This window comes from Microcaecilia unicolor, chromosome 9 (genome assembly GCF_901765095.1).
Source record: "Microcaecilia unicolor chromosome 9, aMicUni1.1, whole genome shotgun sequence".
NCBI lineage: Eukaryota > Metazoa > Chordata > Amphibia > Gymnophiona > Siphonopidae > Microcaecilia > Microcaecilia unicolor.
This window is the reverse complement of record NC_044039.1, coordinates 4,367,740-4,390,162: the sequence shown is the minus strand read 5'-3', so window position 1 is coordinate 4,390,162 and position 22,423 is coordinate 4,367,740. Positions and strand designations below refer to the sequence as shown.

Here is a 22,423-nt window from a genome sequence, read left to right as displayed (position 1 = left end):
TACCCAAATTGCAAAGGACTAAAATACAAGACTACCCATGCGTCCAACTTCTCTTACATAAGCACGCGTCTGTGGAACGCACTGCCACATGTGGTGAAAACAACTTACGATCACCTAAAATTCAGAAAATTATTAAAGACTCACCTATTCGGAAAGGCATACCCGACTGACCCAATTTAAATGTCTCAACCCCGCAACACTTCACTATCAAAGATCGTACTGGACATTAACAAACCCTTCTACCTCTAACCCAACTTGACTGAATCTTATCTTCCCCATCCCACTATAACATCTTTTGTACTTATCCCCTACCGGACTTGGCGAATGCCTTTACGGTATTATGTAAGCCACATTGAGCCTGCAAATATGTGGGAAAATGTGGGATACAAATGTAACAAATAAATAAATTAATGCAATTAGCACCGAGCATTGATTATTAGGCTCCAATTATCAGTGTTACTTGGCTCATTAAAGAATTAAATTGTGTGCGCAAATTGGACACACACCCAGGTTTGCAGCCAGAATTCTGAGTGCCATGTATAGAATTAGGGCATTAGCACATAGAGGTCAACCCAGAGGAGAAATAGAAATCAAAATTCTGTCGGAACATGAACAAAAAACCCAAACAACCAGATTTAATCTGCTCAGATCCAAATACATTTCAGAACTTGCATTAACCTCCATATGACAGAAGTTACTTATCCTTCAAGCTAATGACACATCTGAGGCGTTGCAAGAGAACAAGCTCGTCATGCCTCAGTGCTATAATCACAGATAAGCAACTATCTCATCGAATTGGGAAATATTAATCTAGAGATTCTGCTGGTGATATCGTAAACCAGTAATTGGATAATATGCTTACTGAGATGTTCTGATGATATCAAGTGAAAGAATAACATAAAAATTAAAAATATTATAAGCCCATGAGGTTTATGAAGCAAATGTGGAAGCACACGCAGAATTCTCCATTTATACAGAAAGAATGAAGTGACTAAGTAGGTCATTTAAACACATAGGAGCAATGACTAGGCTCTGGAATTCATTGCCAGAGAGATGGTAAAAGCTGTTAGTGTAGCTTGGGTTAAAAAATGTTTGGAGTTTGGACAGGTTCCTGGAGGAAAGTCCTAAACTGTTATTAAGGGAGACTTGAGGACATCTACTGCTTATTCCTGGGGGTAAGCAGCATGGAATCTGTGTACTTTTGTGGGATCCTGCCACATACTTGTAACCCTGCTGGAAACAAGATGCTGGGTTTGATGGTCCTTTGGTCTGGCCCACTATGACAAACCTTATGTCCTTATGAAATGATAAGGCAAGCAGGCAATAGCGCTGTTCTCTGCCGCTCTTTCCTCTCGTAGGGGGTCTTTTACAAAGCCTATGGGTATCTCACCATTTACCGCCAGCTGATTTTTACTGCAACAACATTAGGATGAGCCCATTCTGGGACTAGCTAGAGACCGTCTCTGTACACAAGCCATGCAGAAGCAACTTTTGTGTTTACTGCACCTGTGGAAACAGAGAGCAACAGGAACCTACCTGGAAGTCCAAATCGGTGTCTTGGAGTTTGCCCCCGGAGTTCCACAGGGGCTTGTGCTTTGTAACTGTTGGGCACTACTTTAATACAGTAGGCTACATGTTGGATCGAATGTGTGTGTATTAATTTCCCAGACTTTGATCTAAATAAATCTCAGAGGTTCTCAGAACTGTCCCCTTGGTCCTTCATGGTATGTACAGCCTATAGTGAGACAGAGTGGACAGGGCAGTTCAGGAGGTTCAGGTGAAAGGCGACTGATGGGGGAGTGATGAGTGAATGTACAAAACCGCATTTGTTCTTGAATGCTACTCTGCTCTCTTCTAAGAGACAGGGCACAACTGGGAGCTGTGTGTGGAGTCATCAGTCACCCCAAGAGCTCCGATTCTTCCAATAGGGAGATATCTCAGTCCCTTAAGGCTCTGGCCCTCTCAGGTGTCTCTTTCTTCCTGGCCAGCGGGTATCCCTGAATGCAGATTGCCTTACAGCCCTTCCATCCTCTACAGCTGTAAGTGTTGCTTCGCAGGACTTTGTATTCCATCGTTTTAAATCGGAACACGTACATATATTTTGTGTCTTAAAAGACTGTGTAAGATGATCTACCCATAGAAGACAATTTTTATCTGTACATCAAAAGGTATTTCAGGGGACATTCTGTGCACCACAGAAATGTGTGTAAGAAGTCATAACCTGAGAAATCTCGGTGACTCAGTTCCAGGTATTCAGTGCTGAGTGGGACATGCAGGTGTGACTTCTGAAGCTGACGCAGGAAGTTTATGAACACATGGACGGATCATGGATCCAGTATCAAGATCTCTCAAGTAGCAGAGAGAAGACAGAGAGACTATCATACTGTCCCCACCAGCAAGGAAACTATTAGGAGGTCCAGGGAGGTTTATCTGAGGGTTAACCTTCAGAAAGATCTGAAGTTGAATAGCACATTAACCAGAGGTTAGAAAATGCAGGAGATGTAGAGAGGTTGGTGAATCACAGTAAAGTGAGAATTATTGCAACACGCAAAAAACACGCCCAAAAAGCCCCAAAATGAACAAAATAACCAGTATCTTGGTATTTTTCAAGCACCGTATCATTCTGCAAACGCATCCAGGTTCCACAGCAAACTTTTATCGTACTCATGAAAGTTTTATCCAAGTTCATAAATTCTGAGCAGGCTGGGTACAAAACCTGCAAAGCAGCTCAGTATATAAGACTTTTTGGGAAAACCAATGCAAGAAAATTGTTCAGGTTGCGAGACATGATAGAGGTATATAAAATAATGAGTGGAGTGGAACAGGTGGATGTGAAGCGTCTATTCACGCTTTCCAAAAATACTAGGACTAGGGGGCATGCGATGAAACTACAGTATAGTAAATTTAAAACAAATCGGAGAAAATTTTTCTTCACCCAACGTGTAATTAAACTCTGGAATTCGTTGCCGGAGAAAGTGGTGAAGGCGGTTAGCTTAGCAGAGTTTAAAAAGGGGTTGGACGGATTCCTAAAGGACAAGTCCATAAACCGCTACTAAACGGACTTGGAAAATCCAAAATTCCAGGAATAACATGTATAGAATGTTGTACGTTTGGGAAGCTTGCCAGGTGCCCTTGGCCTGGATTGGCCGCTGTCGTGGACAGGATGCTGGGCTCGATGGACCCTTGGTCTTTTCCCAGTATGGCATTACTTATGTACTTATGTACTTATGTTTTTAGTTTTTACAAAAATGATAGGGTGTATTTATCCTTTTTTTTTTGGCTGGCATGGTAGCCACTTTTTGCCTGAAATTTTGCCACCCATTTCAATGGCATGGCCATCATTTAACTTTTAAGAGAAAAGGACATCCTGTGAGTTGATAAATCATCTCTTAAGAATTACACCTAAAATATGGCAGACACATGGAATCATGTAGGTTGGACACAATATAAACATTTGTACATTTCTTTAAACTTTTTGGGAACAGGCTTTTCTCGTCTCTTCTGTGCTCCAGTTAAGTGATTTGCAGTGTTAATAATTCTTTCTCATTGCTTCAGTACTGAATTAGAGATGGCCTGCAGGTAATTGAAAGATCTGATGATGGCTTTGGCATAGAAACAGAAATATAGAAACATGACAGCAGATAAGAGCCAAACGGCCCACCCAGTCTGCCCATCCTCAACAACCACTATCTCCTCCTCTCCCATATTTATGCTTTACAATAGAGACCACTGACCAATTTTGTAGTCGCCCTGACTCCATCCCGTTTATATCTTTCCGTAGGTGAGGGTCTCCAGAATTGCACACAGCACTCACCAGAGACTTATACAAGGGCACTATCACCTCTTATTTTCCTGTTGATCATCCTTCTCCTTATGCAGCTGAGCATCCTTCTGGCTTTGACCATCGCCTTCTCTACTTGTTTGCTTTTGAATATGCCCCTTTCTTGACTAAGCTGAAGACGTGCTAGTCAAGTGTAGACAACAGTTCCCAGTCTGAACGCAGAGCCCTGAGCAGTGACATCACAACTCGCGAAGTGACATTCACATGGTAGTAAGAAAACAGTCCATCACCCAGGGAGGAAAGAAAGGTCAGCTGCAGGTCAGGTACTTTTCTCAGAGGCTTTGGACTCATCGTGGTTGAAGCTGGAAGTGGAGAAATACTGGTGCTCCCATTCCTCCCATTAGGATTTCAGCCCTTGTTTCAATCTCAGCTCTCCAGAGGCAGGAGCTGGACATGGAGGGTGAATGGTTGGGGGACTGGAGGAACTAGAAGCCCAAGCCATGAAATGACCGCTTACAAGAGGCAGGCCAGTGCCACGTACTGTCAGAAGGGGCATGCTAATCCAGTCCAGGTCTTTTGTCCATCACATCTACAGACATGCAACTTGCTAAGCAGTTTACATAATCAAATACAGGAGCCTGGAACAAGGAACATGGAACCAGGTAAAAGCAGCCTGTCTCAGCTGTCCTTTGTTACATGAACCCATCGAGCCATTGTACTTATAAATGTTGTTGTCTTCCTGTATGTTTGTCCCAGTTAAAGCTGTGAAGTGGGGCTGTGGATGTGTATGGGGAATGCCAGGGTAAAAAACCCAGGCGCCATCTGAACTGCACCATCCACCACAGTTATAGGAAAGGCTCTGGAGATAGGCACACAGCAGAGCTCCAGGGCACCAGGGACCCAAGACTTCCACTATATCCCCTTCCCCCAATACACAGATGTTTTGGGATGATAAAAATCTGATCAGAGATTAACAAGCCCCTCTCCCCATCTTCCAGTAATTACCCATCTGGAATGTTGCTTTTTGCATTCCCCAAATCATCCCATTGTGGGCAAGCACAGGGTCTCCTAGGGTAATTGACTAGGCAGGAAGCCTAGGCGAGGTTAAAAGATATGCAGACTTGGCATTTTATTGCCTGCTCTCTATATATCCTGGGTGGGGCAGATGGATGGGTGACAGGAATTGGCTGGCAAACTATTAATCTCTCCCGCTTAGCCAACAACAGTAGCCCAGATCTGATGGAATCAGTATAGCACAAAACAAAAGCCAGCTTATCAGTCTAAATCACTGAATGTCTCTTCAGCCACAGATGATATCCAAGTGTACCACGAATGCTGACAAAGATCTTGATATGACAGGCTGCCAGGTGTACGGAGCAGGAAAGGGGCAAGGATGGGTGTAGTCTGTCAGGGACCTTTAACATCTGTCTGTCCATCTCTGCTTCCTGCAGCTGATTTTGATCACCAAAAACCTTAGCAAGCTCTAACCAGCAGCTCGGGAGCAGGTTCTGAATGAACAGTCTTCCCCTCGCATGACATTCAGGACTCTTCTCCTCTGTGGTCTAACACTGCTTAAATCTCTATGGTTCGATTTTTGTGGGAACTTTCTACTCAAAAACAAATAGGAATCAATATAGGAAGTGATTTAAGCAGCCGGAAATTACTCCTGGCATTGAATTTCCAGGCATAACACTGGTGGCTGTCAGCAAAACGCTGAGTATCGCCGGCTGAATACTGGCATACCAAACAAAAAAATGGAGGTACATATGTAATTATCTTCCTTGAAACACAGTGTTAAGTCCTAGAATTAAATGTTAATGTTTCCAAGAGCATAACATCCCATATACTTAAGCCCTATTTACTAAGCCATAGCGGTTAGCTTGGCAGAGTTTAAAAGGGGTTAGACGGTTTCCTAAAGGACAAGTCCATAAACCACTACTAAATGGACTTGGGAAAAATCACAATTCCAGGAATAACATGTATAGAATGTTTGTACGTTTGGGAAGGTACCAGGTGCCCTTGGCCTGGATTGGCCGCTGTCGTGGACAGGATGTTGGGCTCGATGGACCCTTGGTCTTTCCCAGTGTGGCATTACTTATGTACTTATGTCCTCTACTTGGCTCACGTTTTATTACATAGAGCAGTGATTTAACCTATTGTGATGTCATAGTGGCTCATTCCACCAATAAGAGCCAACCTCTAGTGATGTCACAATGGCTTGATTGTATAGAATGTTTGTACGTTGGGAAGCTTGCCAGGTGCCCTTGGCCTGGATTGGCCGCTGTCGTGGACAGGATGCTGGGCTCGATGGACCCTTGGTCTTTTCCCAGTGTGGCATACTTATGTACTTATGTCCTCTACTTGGCTCACTTTTATTACATAGAGCAGTGATTTAACCTATTGTGATGTCATAGTGGCTCATTCCACCAATAAGAGCCAACCTCATTAGTGATGTCACAATGGCTTGATGTATAGAATGTTTGTACGTTTGGGAAGCTTGCCAGGTGCCCTTGCCTGGATTGGCCGCTGTCGTGGACAGGATGCGGGCTCGATGGACCCTTGGTCTTTCCCAGTGTGGCATTACTTATGTACTATCAGCTACGTCGCTACTGCCGACACAGCCCATTCAACGCAGCAGCCGCTAGTGCGACTTAGTAAACACGGGGGTTAATCTGCACATATAGGGTCGGAGTCAGTCATCGATGCCTAACGTTAGGTGCCGTTAAGATCCGTGCTAAGCGCCAATTCTCTAAGGGTTACTTAGCACTAAGCAATCTTTCTAGAATAGCGCTTAGAGCAGATTCCCACACTCAAGTTTGGGACAAGGACTTTACGTCTGCTGAAACCTAGTGCAAATGCTGGTGGACAACCAATGGCAGTTGAGAGCACAAATTACCCTTTTCTATAACACAGCATCTACATTTTTGGAATGTCTCTGACCTGCCCATGCTCCTCCCCTGGTCACACCCCCTTTTGAGTCGCACACCAGACAATTCAGGCACGCAGTGTTATAGTATAGTGCATAAGCAGATCCGAGCATAAGCCCTAATTATTGCCAATTAACAGATGTTAATGGCTCATTAATTAGTTTGTGTGCGGATCTGGGATCCACACACAAATTTGGGTGACCTTTATAGAATCCAGGGGATATTCATCAGTAAACCTAGGGGTCCTTTTACTAAGGTGTGCTGAAAAATGGCTTACAGTAGTGTAGGAGCGGGTTTTGGGCGTGCGCAGAATCATTTTTCAGCGCACCTGTAAAAAATGCCTTTGTAAAATTTTTCCCCAAAAATGAATGTGCGGGAAAATCAAAATTGCTGTGCGTCCATTTTGGGCCTGAGACCTTACCGCCAGCCATTGACCTAGCGATAAAGTTTCATGCGGTAACCAGGAGGTAATGACCTATGAGTGTCAAATGCCACTTGTCACAATGTCTGATACGTGCGTCCGAAAAAAATTTTCAGCTGTGCATATTGGACGCACGACAAAAATGAAATTACTGCAAGAGTCACACGGTAGCCATGCGGTAACTCCATTTCGGCGCATGTTGGGTGCGTGAAGAGCCTTACGCAGCTTTGTAAAAGGGCCCCCTAAATTAAACAGTGGACCAACTTCTCTCAGAGACGAATGTTTAAATTACTTTAGAAAATTATTATCACCAATAACAATATGGAGTAACTGCATACATGTCAGACTCACAGAAACAGAAGCCTGCGCAGCCGCGTTGCTGATCTGCAAGGGCAGGCTTCGACATGGAATGTTGGTAGTGGAATAGCAACATTCCTTGTAGAATTTCAATTAGGGAAAGGGAACTGGGACTTGATATACCACCTTTCTGAGGTTCAAAGCGGTTTACATATATTCAGGTACTTATTTTGTACCAGGGGCAGTGGAGGGTTAAGTGACTTGCCCAGAGTCCACTGCACTAACCACTAGGCTACTCTTCCACTTTTAGTGCTGTAAATTGCTTTGTTACTTGACATGAAGGTGTTTTAGGGACCATTTTACTAAGCTGCGTAAGCGTCTATGCGTGCCCAATGCGCACCAGAATGGAGTTACCGCCCGGCTACCATGTGGCTCTTGCAGTAATTTCATTTTTGGTGCACATCCGATATGCTAGTCTGGAAAATAATTTGTATTTTCGTACAACGTGCAGGACGTCAGAAACAGAACGAAGCCTTCGCGGGAAGAAGAGGACCTCCTCGGCTGGCGGGGATTGGGGTCCCCCGCCAGCAAAGGTATCCCACGGCGACGGCGGGGGAAGGTTGTCGGCAGGAGGGGGGTTGAGAGGGTCGTCGGCAGGGGGGTCCAGGGCCAAATCCATGGGGGCCTGGGCCCCACGTAGCTACGCCACTGCTGTAAACGGTTTTGTTACTTGACGTGAAGGTGTTTTAGTGCTGTAAACCATTTTTTTTTACTTGATGTGAAGAACGGTAATAGCAAACGTAATTAAACATAAACATAAAATGATCACGAGATGAGGTCAGAATCGACTGTGACACTGGTTTCAATTACATTGTCTCTGCTTACTTAGTAAGCGACATTTCCAGTCTGACAGTGACCTTGACACTGCAAAGTTGACTGCAAACATGACTCAGGATCAGGAAGCCGTTACATCCTGCACTAATAGAGCAGGCAGTGAGGGGTTCGTGCTGTCTTCCCGGAACACGGCAGCGCTGGTTCCAGCCCTGTTAGCCCAGACCAATAACTGATAAGGGAGGAAAGAGAAGAGGACACAAGGCTTTGACTCGGAGAATGCTGTCTAGTGTCTGGCTCCAGGTTCTCCAAAATTACTGGCAGATGTTGAGCCAAGTCCAGATGCTCTGTCCACTTGCACTCGACATGTTTCACGTAGGATATTTCCTTTATTTGTGGGCTGGAAGAGACAGTGATGCACAACAAGTACACTACAGACTGTCTGCTTAAATCGTTTTGAATATCGACTGGATCCGTGCAAAAATTGCCCCATCTATGTATGTGTGATGACAGGGAGATTTGCACTTTTATGCAACTCAGGTGTAAGCGTGTTCAGAGGTGGAGTCTGGGCAGAGCACAGGTAAAGCTGCAATTTGTTTGCCCAGTTTAACATAGTAACATAGTAGATGACGGCAGAAAAAGACCTGCACGGTCCATCCAGTCTGCCCAACAAGATAAACTCATATGTGCTACTTTTTGTGTATACCTTACCTTGATTTGTATCTGTCATTTTCAGGGCACAGACCATATAAGTCTGCCCAGCACTATCCCTGCCTCCCAACCACCGGCTCTGGCACAGACCGTATAAGTCTGCCCAGCACTAGCCCCGCCTCCCAACCACCAGCCCCGCCTCCCACCACCAGCTCTGCCACCCAATCTCGGCTAAGCTCCTGAGGATCCATTCCTTCTGAACAGGATTCCTTTATGTTTATCCCACATGTGTTTGAATTCCGTTACCGTTTTCATCTCCACCACCTCCAGCGGGAGGGCATTCCAAGCATCCATCACTCTCCGTGAAAAAAATACTTCCTGACATTGTTCTTGAGTCTGCCCCCCTTCAATCTCATTTCATGTCCTCTAGTTCTACCTCCTTCCCATCTCCGGAAAAGGTTCGTTTGCGGATTAATACCTTTCAAATATTTGAACGTCTGCATCATATCACCCCTGTTTCTCCTTTCCTCCAGGGTACACGTGTTCAGGTCAGCAAGTCTCTCCTCATACGTCTTGTAACGCAAATCCCGTACCATTCTCGTAGCTTTTCTTTACACTTCAGCTTCATATTAACCCTGATTTCTGATGGTTCGCCAGAGTAATTTTATAGACACGAAGGGGCTTTCACACATAGGTAATCGGTTATAAAATGACCCTCCTAAGGTACATGAACACATTTACAGGTTCTTTGGGACGCGAGCACGTTTGTAGATCTGCGTGGTGCACTCTTGGGGCTGGCTCTGGAATCTATTTTTATAAAGGCACATGGTACCATAGTAGATGAGGGCAGATAAAGACCTGCAGGGTCCATCCAGTCTGCCCAATAAGATAAATTCATAGCATATGATGCAATATAACATATACATTCTTGATCTTGATCTGTCCTTGCCATTGTCAGGGCATAGATTGTACAAGTCTGCCTAGCACTGGGCGTATTCCCCGACTACTACTACTACTACTACTTAACATTTCTAGAGCACTACTAGGGTTACGCAGCGCTGTACAGTTTAACAAAGAAGGCCAGTCCCTGCTCGAAGAAGCTTACAATCTAAAGGACGAAATGTCAAGTTGATACAGTCTAGATTTCCTGAGTAGAGGTGTAGTGGTTAGGTGCCGAAGGCGACATTGAAGAGGTGGGCTTTGAGCAAGGCTTTGAAGATGGGCAGGGAGGGGGCCTGGCGTATGGGCTCAGGGAGTTTATTCCAAGTATGGGGTGAGGCGAGGCAGAAAGGGCGGAGCCTGGAGTTGGCGGTGGTGGAGAAGGGTACTGAGAGGAGAGATTTGTCTTGAGAGCGGAGGTTATGGGTAGGAACATAAGGGGAGATGAGGGTAGAGAGGTAAGGAGGGGCTGCAGATCGAGTGCATTTGTAGGTGAGTAGGAGAAGCTTGAACTGTATTCGGTATCTGATCGGAAGCCAGTGGACTTGAGGAGAGGGGTGATATGAGTATATCGGTTAAGGCGGAAGATAAGACGTGCGGCAGAGTTCTGGATGGACTGAAGGGGGGATAGGTGGCTAAGTGGGAGGCCAGTGAGGAGTAGGTTGCAGTAGTCAAGGCGAGAGGTAATGCGAGAGTGGATGAGAGTTCGGGTGGTGTGCTCAGAGAGGAAAGGGCAAATTTTGCTAATGTTATAGAGGAAGAAGCGACAGGTCTTGGCTATCTGCTGGATTTACCATCGAACCCACTCCAGCTCATCCAGCTCAGTCTAGCCATGATCAGGACACAGACCCTAGAAGTTTGCCTGGTCCTGATTACGGCTAGACAAATCCGGATGGGCTGGAGTGGGCTTCAATGGCAACTCCTGTAGGCATCTCTGTTGCCTGTATAAAATAGGGGTAAAACAGGCTCCTTTGGACTTCTCACATAGGTATCCTGTTATACAATCAAGCCCAAAGCAATTAAAATACATGAAGAGAAAGATACAATATATAAGATCTCTTAACAGTAATCTGGGAGCCCTCTAGAGGCAGAAACGAGTCACAGCAGAAGGTTTTTTTGTTGAATTATTTTGTTAGGTGGCTAATTCCAATCTGTGAGAGCCATAACCGGTCAGTTGTTCACAATATTCCCAAGGAATATGCAAGAGATTGATTTGCATACACTGCGCATACAAACAGACTAAATCAATTCATTTCGAGGTGTTGCTTTGTCAATCAAAAGACAATTTCATTGATGTGTATAGGAAATAGAACATGTTATATATATATTAATGTGGTCTCTGAATATTTCCCTTTCTCAGCGTGACTAAAAGTACAGGCGAGCTCCCAAACGTATGTCATCAGGTAAGTCATTCTTATCTGTTCCCTTCTCCTCCACTGCTATCTCCAGACTCTGTTCCTTTCATCTTGCTGCACCGTACACTTGGAATAGACTTCCTGAGTTCATACGTCATGCTCTCTCTCTCTCTCTCTCTCTCACCCTATTTGATTCCAGGCTAAAATCCCACCTTTTTCAGGTTGCTTGTAAGTCTTCATCCCTTACCTGTTCAATACCCATTTTGCTTTATTCCCATAATAAATCAGACTCCCTAATCTCTCATTTTTCCTGACTGTCTTGAATAGATTGTAAACTCTGTTGAGCAGGGACCGTCTCTTACGTGTCTGTGGACACCTAGTAGTGCTACAGAAATAAGAAGTACTAGTAGGTACTATGTCAGGCAGTGGCGTAGCCACAGGTGGGCCTGGGTGGGCCAGGGCCCCACCCACTTAGGGCTCAGGCCCACCCAACAGTAGCACACGTTTGGTGGTAGCTGGTGGGGATCCTAAGCTTTGCCAGCAGAAGACTCCCCCCTGATGGTAATGAAAACGCTGCTCTCCACGATACCGGCACCTGCGCATGCTCAGTTTTCAGCGCATGCCTGCTGCAGACTTCCAAGGTGGAAAGAAGCGTTTTCCCGCCAGCTGAGATATTTTTCTGGTCGTAGTGGGGGAGGGGGGAGAACACTTGGTGCCCGCCCACGTCTTGCTTAGGCCCACCCAAAATCTGTTGTCTGGCTACGCCCCTGATGTCAGGTAGAAAACGCTCCTGTGCAGGTGGGTTTTCACATTCTTATGTGCATTTTTTTTCCCAGCAAAGTTCAGCCCATGCAAAAAACAGGAACAGGAGTCTGGGTGGACTTTTTACTTTTAGTGATTTTCAGATGAAAATGAATAATAAAAGAACATTTTTAATATATTGATATTGGAAAAATGATATTGGAGTGGAGGAGTAGCCTAGTGGCTACAGCGTCAGGTTGAGAATCAGGAAGCCCAGTTCAAATTCCTCTTCTGCTCCTTGTGACCTTGGGCAAGTCACTTAGGGGGCCGTTTTGCTAAAGGGTTGGCGCTGGGCAACAGGATTGCTGTGCGCCAATCCGGAGCTACTGCCGGGCTACCGCGAGAGCCCGGCGGTAGTTCTCACCCTCATTGCGCACCATTTCCAGCGCTACAAAAATACTTCCTGTTTTTCTTGCGCTGGTGCTTACCTGGCATTAATTGGGCAGGGTACCATGCGCTGCCCGGTTACTGCTGAGTTAGCACGGGAGCCCTTACCACCGCCTCAATGGGTGGTGGTAAGTTCTCCCCCCTAAAAATGGCCGCATGGCAAGTGGTTCACTTACCACATGGCAATTTCTTTTTTAAGAAAACAGACAGCCTTTTGCTGCTGAAGTAAAAGTGGGCCTCAACATGCCTCAAAAACCAACGCTGATGCTAGCTCAGACCCCTTTTTACTGCAGCTTAGGAAAAGTACATAAGCACATAAGCACCGCCATACTGGGAAAAGACCAAGGGTCCATCAAGCCCAGCATCCTGTCTTCGACAGTGGCCAATCCAGGCTTCAAAAACCCAGCAACCCCCCCCCCCCCCCCACACACACACACACAAAAACCCCCAACTTAATTCTTAATAATGTCCAATGGACTTTTCCCTCAGGAATCCGTCCAAACCCCCTTTAAATTCCGTAAGGCCAGCTGCTGTCACTACATTTTCCGACAACAAGTTCCAGAGTCTGAGTACACACTGAGTAAAGAAAAACTTTCCCTTAACTCTCCATTGCCTCAACTACAAACCTAGCTGGTAATTTCAGAAATTGTGCCAAGATTTAAATGCCCCAGTGCCAAGATTCAAGTGTAAGCTTAATTAAGCTTTAATTAACACACGCACCCAGCTTTTCCTACATGAGCACGCAACTCTGGAATGCATTACCACTTAACTTAAAAACAAATTACGAATTAATCAACTTCCGTAAATCTCTGAAGACCTACCTATTCAACAAGGCTTACCACAGCAAGCAATAATTTAATGATAACACAATACCACTTCAACTACACTCTTAACACTCTCTCGCTATATCCATATGCTTAATTCTATATTGCTATCCATGTACTCCAAGCAACTCCAATGTATCACTTACTCCAGAATGGCGATTGCCATAACGGAACTTTGTAAGTTAATTTGATATTGTCATCCATGTATTTCATGTATCACCAATTGTTTCTTTCACTCTGGAATGGCGAATGCCATAACGGAATATTGTAAGCCACATTGAGCCTGCAAATAGGTGGGAAAATGTGGGATACAAATGCAACAAATAAAATAAATAAATTTGATTTACTGCCTTTACTTTGTTGGAGGTCAAAGCAGTGTCCAACGAGAGAAGAACTCCAATTACGATAGGAAGGAATTAGCGTGTCAGCATTGGTGCACCTAAAGGTAAACAACGGTTGCAGCAAATCAGTGGCAGATGGAACTGTTGGCATCTAAGTGTGCCCAGAGGTGCATGGAACTTATAGAATTCTATAGGTGGCACGTATATCCCAGAGACCCTCCCATACTTTGCCATGTTCACACCTCTCGCACTTGTGAGCTAAGTGATTTAGGCACATTTTTAGAGAACAGCTCCTAACGCCTGTTAGTGACTTCTTTTACGTGCATAAGAGCACCTGTTCTATAAATCGGGGGGTGCAAATGGTGTTGAAATTTAGGAGTTTCCTTATGCAATTGCCCTTCATCATTGCAAACTCTCCAGGGACAGGAAAATACCTAAAATATCTGAAAATAACTCTGCTTGAACTATTACTGAAAAGGGTGTGACCTAAATCCAAATATATAAAGGAGTTGATATTCCGCTGCCACCGTTAAACCTGGAAATTCAATGCTGGGTCACGTCTGAGCACCGGCACTGAATTAACACATAGCCGGTTAAGTGCGATTTTGAGAACTTAACCAGCTATGGGCATCACAGAAAGAGAGATCTGACTTTTTTGTGGTTACCCTGGCTGGTGATGTGCTGAATACAAGTGCCGACTCCATCCTGGAACATCCCCCAAATAGCCATTTTTCAGTTCAGCTCTGTTTTTTTCCTGTGGCATTAACCGGTTAAATCCACCAGTTAAATCAGCGGTTAGCCCTGAACGGATGATTTAACCTGTCAGGAGCTGATTCTGGCCAGTTAAATAACTTTTGCCTGAAATATAATAAGGAAAGATGGACCCAATGTGGGAAAAAAGGATTCTTCACAATTCATTAAAGTGCATTAAGTACTTGGGATAATTCTCTTAGACAAGCCACCAGCATTCAGGTGTCAAGAACATTCATAAATGAGCAGAATTCTGGCATGTATGAACCTATGTGCACATATGTGTTTGAACCCCAATACCTTGGTGCCTAGTTTGAATTGAATGTGGGTGGAGTCAGGGCAGAGAACGGACAGGTGCACAATTACACACGTATCACCCGTGAAAACACACAAACGTAAATACTTGCTTATGTTAGCATTCTATAAGGGTGTAACAAAAGAGAGGGAACAAAGTACAAACTAAAGTCCAAACAAAAAAAACAGCACCACGGGCCTTTAAAAATGGAACACAGTTCTTTAATGAATGAGCCTTGACAAAAAGACCCGACACGGGCCGTGTTTCGGTGACTAGCACCTACGTCAGGGGTCACAGTGATGACGTGGAAACACTTCACTTTCTGTATCATCCATTTTGATACAGAAAGTGAAAGTGCCTTGGTGCTTTGTAGCTTTTACTACATGAGACGTGGGGTAAGGAATAATATATTGTAGAGGAATATATTCGAGTTATTCCCCAAGTTTTCCACGTCATCACTGTGACCCCTGACGCAGGTGCTAGTCACCGAAACACAGCCCGTGTCGGGTCTTTTTGTCAAGGCTCATTCATTAAAGAACTGTGTTCCATTTTTAAAGGCCCGTGGTGCTGTTTTTTTTGTTTGGACTTTAGTTTGTACTTCGTTCCCTCTCTTTTGTTATATAGCTATTCCACTAGCAACATTCCATGTAGAAGGCTGCGCAGGCTTCTGTTTCTGTGAGTCTGACGTCCTGCACGTACGTGCAGGACGTCAGACTCACAGAAGCAGAAGCCTGCGCGGCCACATTGGTGATCTGCAAGGGCCGACTTCTACATGGAATGTTGCTAGTGGGACTCTGGGCAAGTCACTTAACCCTCCATTGCCCCATGTAAGCCGCATTGAGCCTGCCATGAGAGGGAAAGTGCAGGGTACAAATGTAACAAAAATAAAATAGATACTATTGGAGATTCTGCATGGAATGTTGCTATTCCACTAGCTTTTCACGGCCCGTGTCGGGTCTTTTTGTCAAGGCTCATTCATTAAAGAACTGTGTTCCATTTTTAAAGGCCCGTGGTGCTGTTTTTCTTGTTTAGCATTCTATAAGGGAAAATTGGCACCCGCTCTCCTTTGTAGAATAGGCTCCTGTAGGCACCTAAAAAATATTTGCCCCTTTATAGAAATTACCCTATTTATGCAGGAAATAATAAGCACTCAGGGCGTGGCCTGCACTAACAATTAACCTGGTGGCTTGATAGTAAAGCTTAGCGTGCTAACGGAATTAGCACACGCTAAATGCTGCATGTCCTATTTTATAGCTGGGGCCATGTGGCACTTCGCACACGCTAAGCTTTAGTAAAAAGGCCTCAGTGTGCTAATTCCCACGTTCGCTGCACAGTGGGGAATGGCAGGGGCTGTGCGTTAACTGTCTCCACAGCACAGGGATGGCCCATGGGGGATGCGGAGAGATGTGGGGCCTCATTTGCATAAGCAAGCGAGTAAGGGCTGAAAGCAGGATCATGTGTGAAAAATGTTAGGACCGGCTGGCAGAGCAGGTGGCATTAAGTGAATCTGCCTTATCTGTTGCGCAATTAACACATGGATCACCCCCACCAGTTAATGTTGAGACTTTCCAGTACTATGTGGGACAATTGCCATCTGGTAACTGCAAAACTTTACCACGCTCAAAACCTAGGAGCAATTAGGGCCGGAACTGCATACGTGTTAATGTGTGCAGCATGCACAAACCCCTCCAGCACGCATGTGAATCTGTGCACCCAAGATCAGTGCAAATTGTATTTAAATGCATTGAAGTGGATTCAAATCAGGGTGATTATGTATTCACTCCAATGCTCAGATGACAGCATAGAAACTAACGCTGGCCTTAATGCCAAAAACACACTGCCAGGTCAGGGATGGCATTCGGGTTTTGAGAAGAGGAGGTTTTGTGTTTTTCACACTAAATTGCCAGTTTTGGGCTTCTTTTGAAAGGAGAAAGAAGCCTGTTCAGCGAGAAAAAGACATCTGTGAGTCCAAGCAAAGTCAGGGGTGAGGGCGGACATTAGTGATGGCAAACCAAGGGTGGGGCAGTGGGGGCGGTCCGCCCGGAGTGCATGCTGCAAGGGGGTGCAGGGAGCAGCCTCGCAGCTATCAGCTCCGCCGGTTCCCTCCTCCTTCTGATGTCACTTCCTGTTCTGGGGCAGGGAACCAGCAGAGCCAATAGCTGCGCGGCTGCTCCCTGCACCCCCAGGAGGGGTGGCAGCTGACCTAGGAGCACCACTGGACATTTGGTGCCTGTTTTTCTGCACTTTAGGGGATTTAAAGTGCAAAAAATTGGGAATGGGGGGTCTTACATTTCATGGCACAGGGGAAATGTGCAGATATGTTCTTGCACTTCCTGTTTTGTCTGGTGCATTGCACACGTGTTTCATGGCAAGTGCAGCTCTTGTGTGCATGCATCAGGCATGTTCCTCCCCCTTGCTTTCGCTTTACTAGCATGCATAAAATTTGCATCCATTTGCTTTGAGCATTGGGGGGCTAGTTTTCTGCGCTGTTCTTTGCCATGGTATGGGCATGCTTGTCGCAGTTTTGCGCATTGGTCCCTTAGTAGAAAGACCCCTAAATACATTATACCAGAGCTATGGTAATTGTAAACAAAACGGGAGCTGGGCAGACTTCTACGGTCTACGCGCTGATCGTGACTGAATAGATATGGATGGGCTGGAGTGTAAATTTTAAGGGGCTTCGACGTTAGCTTCAGAACTTAGTACAAGAACAGTGCTGGGCAGACTTCTACGGTCTGTGCCCTGAGAAAGGCAAGGACAAATCAAACTCAGGTATAAAGTATCACATACCATGTAAAATGAGTTTATCTTGTTGGGCAGACTGGATGGACCGTAAGGTCTTTATCTGCTGTCATTTACTATGTTACTCTTTGGGGTTCTACATGGAATGTTGCTACTAATTGGGATTCCGGAATCCTGTAACTCTTTAGGATTCCAGAATCTTCAGAACTTTTAGTACAAAAACAGTGCTGGGCAGATTTCTACATTCTATGCCCTGATCGTGACTGAATAGATATGGATGGGCTGGAGCAGGGGCGTAGCCAGATGACAGTGGGCACCAAGTGTTCCCCCCCCCCCTCCACTGCCAAAAAAATATCTCAGCTGGTGGGAAAACACTTCTTTCCATCTTGGCAATCTGCAGCAGGCATGTGCTGAAAGCTGAGCATGTGCAGGTGCTGGTATCATGGGGAGTAGCATTTTCGTTACCATCAGGGGGAAGTCTTCAGCTGGTGGAGCATGGGATCCCCTCCAGCTACCGCTAAACGTGTGCTACTGTTGGGTGGGCCTGAGCCCTAAGTGGGTGGGCCCCTGCCCACCCAGGCCCACCTGTGGCTACGCCACTGGGCTGGAGTGTAAATTTTAAGGGATTTCCATGTTAGCTTCGGAACGTTTAGCACAGGAACAGTGCTGGGCGGACTTTTATGGTCTGTGCCGAGAATGGCAAGGACAAATCAAACTCTGGTATACATATAAAGTATCACATACCATGTAAAATGAGTTTATCTTGTTGGGCGGACTGGATGGACCGTTCAGGTCTTTATCTGCCGTCATTTACTATGTTACTATGTTACTCTTTGGGGTTCTACATGGAATGTTGCTACTAATTGGGATTCCGGAATCTTGTAACTCTTTAGGATTCCAGAATCTTCAGAACTTTTAGTGCAAGAGACTTCTACGGTCTATGCCCTGAGAATGGCAAGAACAAATCAAACTCAGGTATAAGTATCACATACCAAGCAAAATGAATTTTATCTTGTTGGGCAAACTGGATGGACCATTCAGGTCTTCATCTGCTGTCATTTACTGTGTTACTTGAGTTATAAGTAAAATAAGGGAAGGGGCAGAGAGTAAAGAATCTAAATCTAATCAATGGCTGATGATGAAATATTGTCTGATAATCCATTGCTGTGAGAGTATTGACACAGCTGCAAACCCTGCTTTCTGCTGACTTCATGGGACAGTGTGTTGAGATGATAATACTGATAAACTTTTTTCTTTTTTTGCCAAAGAAATTGGATGAGTGGATACCTGTTAAACCCCCACCCCCCCCCCAAAAAAAAAGCAGCAACCTGGACCCTGGAAAGTGCCTCTTCCCGCCCCCTGAGGAAGTCGTGTGAAAGTCTCAGGACGCTGGGAAAAAGTTGCTTTTCAGCATAAAGGATCCGGCCAGCAGATTTTCCCTCGGTGATGTCAGCCAGCTGATCGCCTTTATAAGCTGCTGCACAAGCCTTGGCCATCCTCAGAGACGACTAGTCAACATGGCCCAGACTTGCCCTCCTTGGATGCTGCTGCTCTTCTGCACCTCAGGGGCTGTCCACTGCCTTTCCCAACTGGTCTCCGCTGCTGAACCTGGGCTGGAGCAGCGCAGAGCGGCTGATGCACCTTTACACGGCCACGGAAAAGAGCAGCTTCCACCTGCAGATCAACTGGGACGGCCACGTGGACGGGAGCCCGCAGCAGACCGTCTACAGTAAGTAGAACCGGGTTCTGGCCCACAGGGACGAAGCCAGGATGACAGAGAGTGACATGATTTTCTCTACTTATGCGTCTGTGAGGAAGCATCCGTATCTTATCATAAAACACATATATTACAGCTGCTATATAAATCGGATTATTCAAAAGCAGTTTGCTACCCCACTGACAGGGTTACTACACCCTGCGGCTGCCAGCTTTTACCGAGTTCTGGCTACTTTAGGCTGGAACTGCTCGTAGGAAGATGTTCACATCCTCAGGTCTCCCTTCTCTGTGCTGTTTACATGATCAGGTTTTCTCCTCTTTGCTGTTCATAGGTAAGTTCATATCCTCGGGCGGGCTTCCTCTTCTCAGTAATGTTTATAGGCAAGTCAGTTTCATGTCCTCAGGCTTTCCCTTCTCCGTGCTGTTCATAGGTAAGTAAACTTCCATCCTCAGATTTCACTTTTCCCAGGCAGCTCATAGAAAAGTAAGTTCACATCCTCTGATCGCCTTCTCCGTGCCGTTCGTAGGATGGGGTTTCCCTCCTCCGTGCAGTTTACAGGAAAGCAAGTTCACATCCTCAGGTTTTCTCTTCTCCGTGCTGCTCATAGGAAGGTAGGTTTATATCCTTGGGGTTCTCTTCTCCGTGCCGTTTATAGGAAAGTGAGTTCACATCCCCAGATCTCCCTTCTCCGTACTGTTTATAGGAGGTGTTCCCTCCTCTGTGCAGTTTACAGGAAAGCAAGTTCCTTTCCCTCATCCGTGCTGCTCATAGGAACGTGAGTTCACATCATCAGGTTTTTCCTTCGCCCTGCTGTTCATAGGAGGGTTTCCCTCCTCTGTGCTGTTCACAGGAAAGTGAGTTCACATCCTCTGATCTCCCTTCGTGCTGTTCATAGGAGGGTTTCCCTCCTCTGTGCAGTTTACAGGAAAGCAAGTTCACATCCTCAGGTTTTCTCTTCTCCGTGCTGGTGTTTCGTTATACTGAGGGAGGGAAGGAAAACGAGACTGTGGATTTTCAGCCTCTGGTGAGTTTTCTTACGCCTGGTTCTGAGTTCCTTTTTTCTATGTATGTACACTTCACTTTAGGATTGAAAACTCCCAGTGCCTCCTGCACTTGACACGGTCTGTTGAGAGAATTAGGTATTGCTATTGAATTAATTGAAACCCTGGATCATTGTCTTCCAGATAGGATGGGCTGCAACGCAATAACTCCAGTTGGAAAACATCAGCCCCAATCCCTGTGGTTCAGTTCTGCTTTTTTTGCAGAAGACATTCTCTTACCGTTTCCTTTGATTCCAGCAGCCTAATGAAAAGTGACCTCACTTTCCCCCCCTTCAGGAGTACTGAGCACACCTATAGACCTGGCTTCTGTCAGAGGTAAGATCTCTGGTCCCTAATTCAAGGCATTGGCCGACTGATTGCTGTGATATTATCTACCCTGACCTTTTTCTAAATCACTTCCAAATAATCTCACAGGGCTGCAGTTAGGGTGATGCTGTTGAATCTGCTGCCTGTGTAATTCCCACTTCAGGCACAGGCAGCTCCTTGTGACTCTGGGCAAGTCACTTAACCCTCCATTGCCCCATGTAAGCCGCATTGAGCCTGCCATGAGTGGGAAAGCGCAGGGTACAAATGTAACAAAAATAAAATAGATACTATTGGAGATTCTACATGGAATGTTGCTACTATTTGAGATTCTACATGGAATGTTGCTATTCCACTAGCAACATTCCATGTAGAAGGCTGCGCGGCCACATTGGTGATCTGCAAGGGCCGACTTCTACATGGAATGTTGCTACTATGGAGATTCTACATGGAATGTTGCTATTCCACTAGCAACATTCCATGTAGAAGGCTGCGCAGGCTTCTGTTTCTGTGAGTCTGACGTCCTGCACGTACGTGCAGGACGTCAGACTCACAGAAGCAGAAGCCTGCGCGGCCACATTGGTCATCTGCAAGGGCCGACTTTTCTACATTCCATGTAGAATCTCAAATAGTAGCAACAGTGGAGGAGTGGCCTAGTGGTTAGGGTGGTGGACTTTGGTCCTGGGGAACTGAGTTCGAGTCCCACTTTAGGCACAGGCAGCTCCTTGTCACTCTGGGCAAGTCACTTAACCCTCCATTGCCCCATGTAAGCCGCATTGAGCCTGCCATGAGTGGGAAAGCGCAGGGTACAAATGTAACAAAAATAAAATAGATATTATTGGAGATTCTACATGGAATGTTGCTACTATTGAGATTCTACATGGAATGTTGCTACTATTGGAGATTCTACATGGAATGTTGCTATTCCACTAGCAACATTCCATGTAGAAGGCTGCGCAGGCTTCTGTTTCTGTGAGTCTGACGTCAGGCTCACAGAAGCAGAAGCCTGCGCGGCCACATTGGTGATCTGCAAGGGCCGACTTCTACATGGAATGTTGCTAGTGGAATAGCAACATTCCATGTAGAATCTCAAATAGTAGCAACAGTGGAGGAGTGGCCTAGTGGTTAGGGTGGTGGACTTTGGTCCTGGGGAACTGAGTTCGAGTCCCACTTTAGGCAAAGGGCAAGTCACTTAACTCTCCATTGCCCCAGGTACAAATAAGTACCTGTATACAATATGTAAGCCGCATTGAGCCTGCCATGAGTGGGAAAGTGTGGGGTACAAATGTAACAAAAATAAAACAAATAATCTTCTGAGTACTGAGCTCCTGCCCATGCTCTCTCCTGACAGTTCAGATCTTCTCAAACTGCTTCCTTCCTTCCTTGAAACCAGCACTACTGGTGGAGGAGACTCACAGTAGGAAGCATTAGCTTTGCTGGTCCTGTGTTATAGAAATTTCCTCTGGCTCTTTCAGTAAAAGGCAAACGGCTTCTCCCATTCTTGGGCATTAATGTATTTTGTCAGTTCCATTTGAGTTTGATTTAATACTGTGCACCTTGCTAAATGCAAATATTTTTGGATTGGTGGGTTACAAAGAAATAAAATGGAAAAAAAAATTAGATATAAGCAAGTTAAATAGGTAATGATGCAGCTAGAGTGACAGCTCCCCCCCCCCCCATGCCATGTCCTGCCCTTACTGACGTCTTTGCCCGTTTCCTGTCTGGTGGAATGCGGCAGACGGGCAGCCTGCGGGGCTGGTATAAGCAGCGATGACACCTGTACCGACACTGGGGAGGGAAGAGGTGCAGATGGGAAGGGGGGAAAAGAACAGTGTGGGGCCGCAGCAAGACCACCCAGGCCCACCTGTAGCTACGCCACTGGCATGAGTCCTTACTGCCTACGAAATAGGTGGAGGTAAGGGCTCAGTCGCTAATCTTTTTAAATAGCCACGGGCTATTGGCAACAAAATGCACGTGGCCATTAAGACAAAAATGTGAAG

At 45.6% G+C, this 22,423-nt stretch overlaps 1 protein-coding gene across 1 annotated transcript in view; it reads left to right on the top strand.

The window, feature by feature from the left end:
* LOC115477751 (fibroblast growth factor 23-like) overlaps positions 1–22,423 on the top strand; it is a 34,187-nt gene that overhangs the window by 5,419 nt on the left and 6,345 nt on the right. The window contains exons 2-3 of the mRNA XM_030214820.1: positions 1,669–1,724; positions 18,909–19,071. Coding sequence (XP_030070680.1) covers positions 1,669–1,724; positions 18,909–19,071 — 219 coding nt within the window. The remainder of the gene's footprint in view (positions 1–1,668; positions 1,725–18,908; positions 19,072–22,423) is intronic.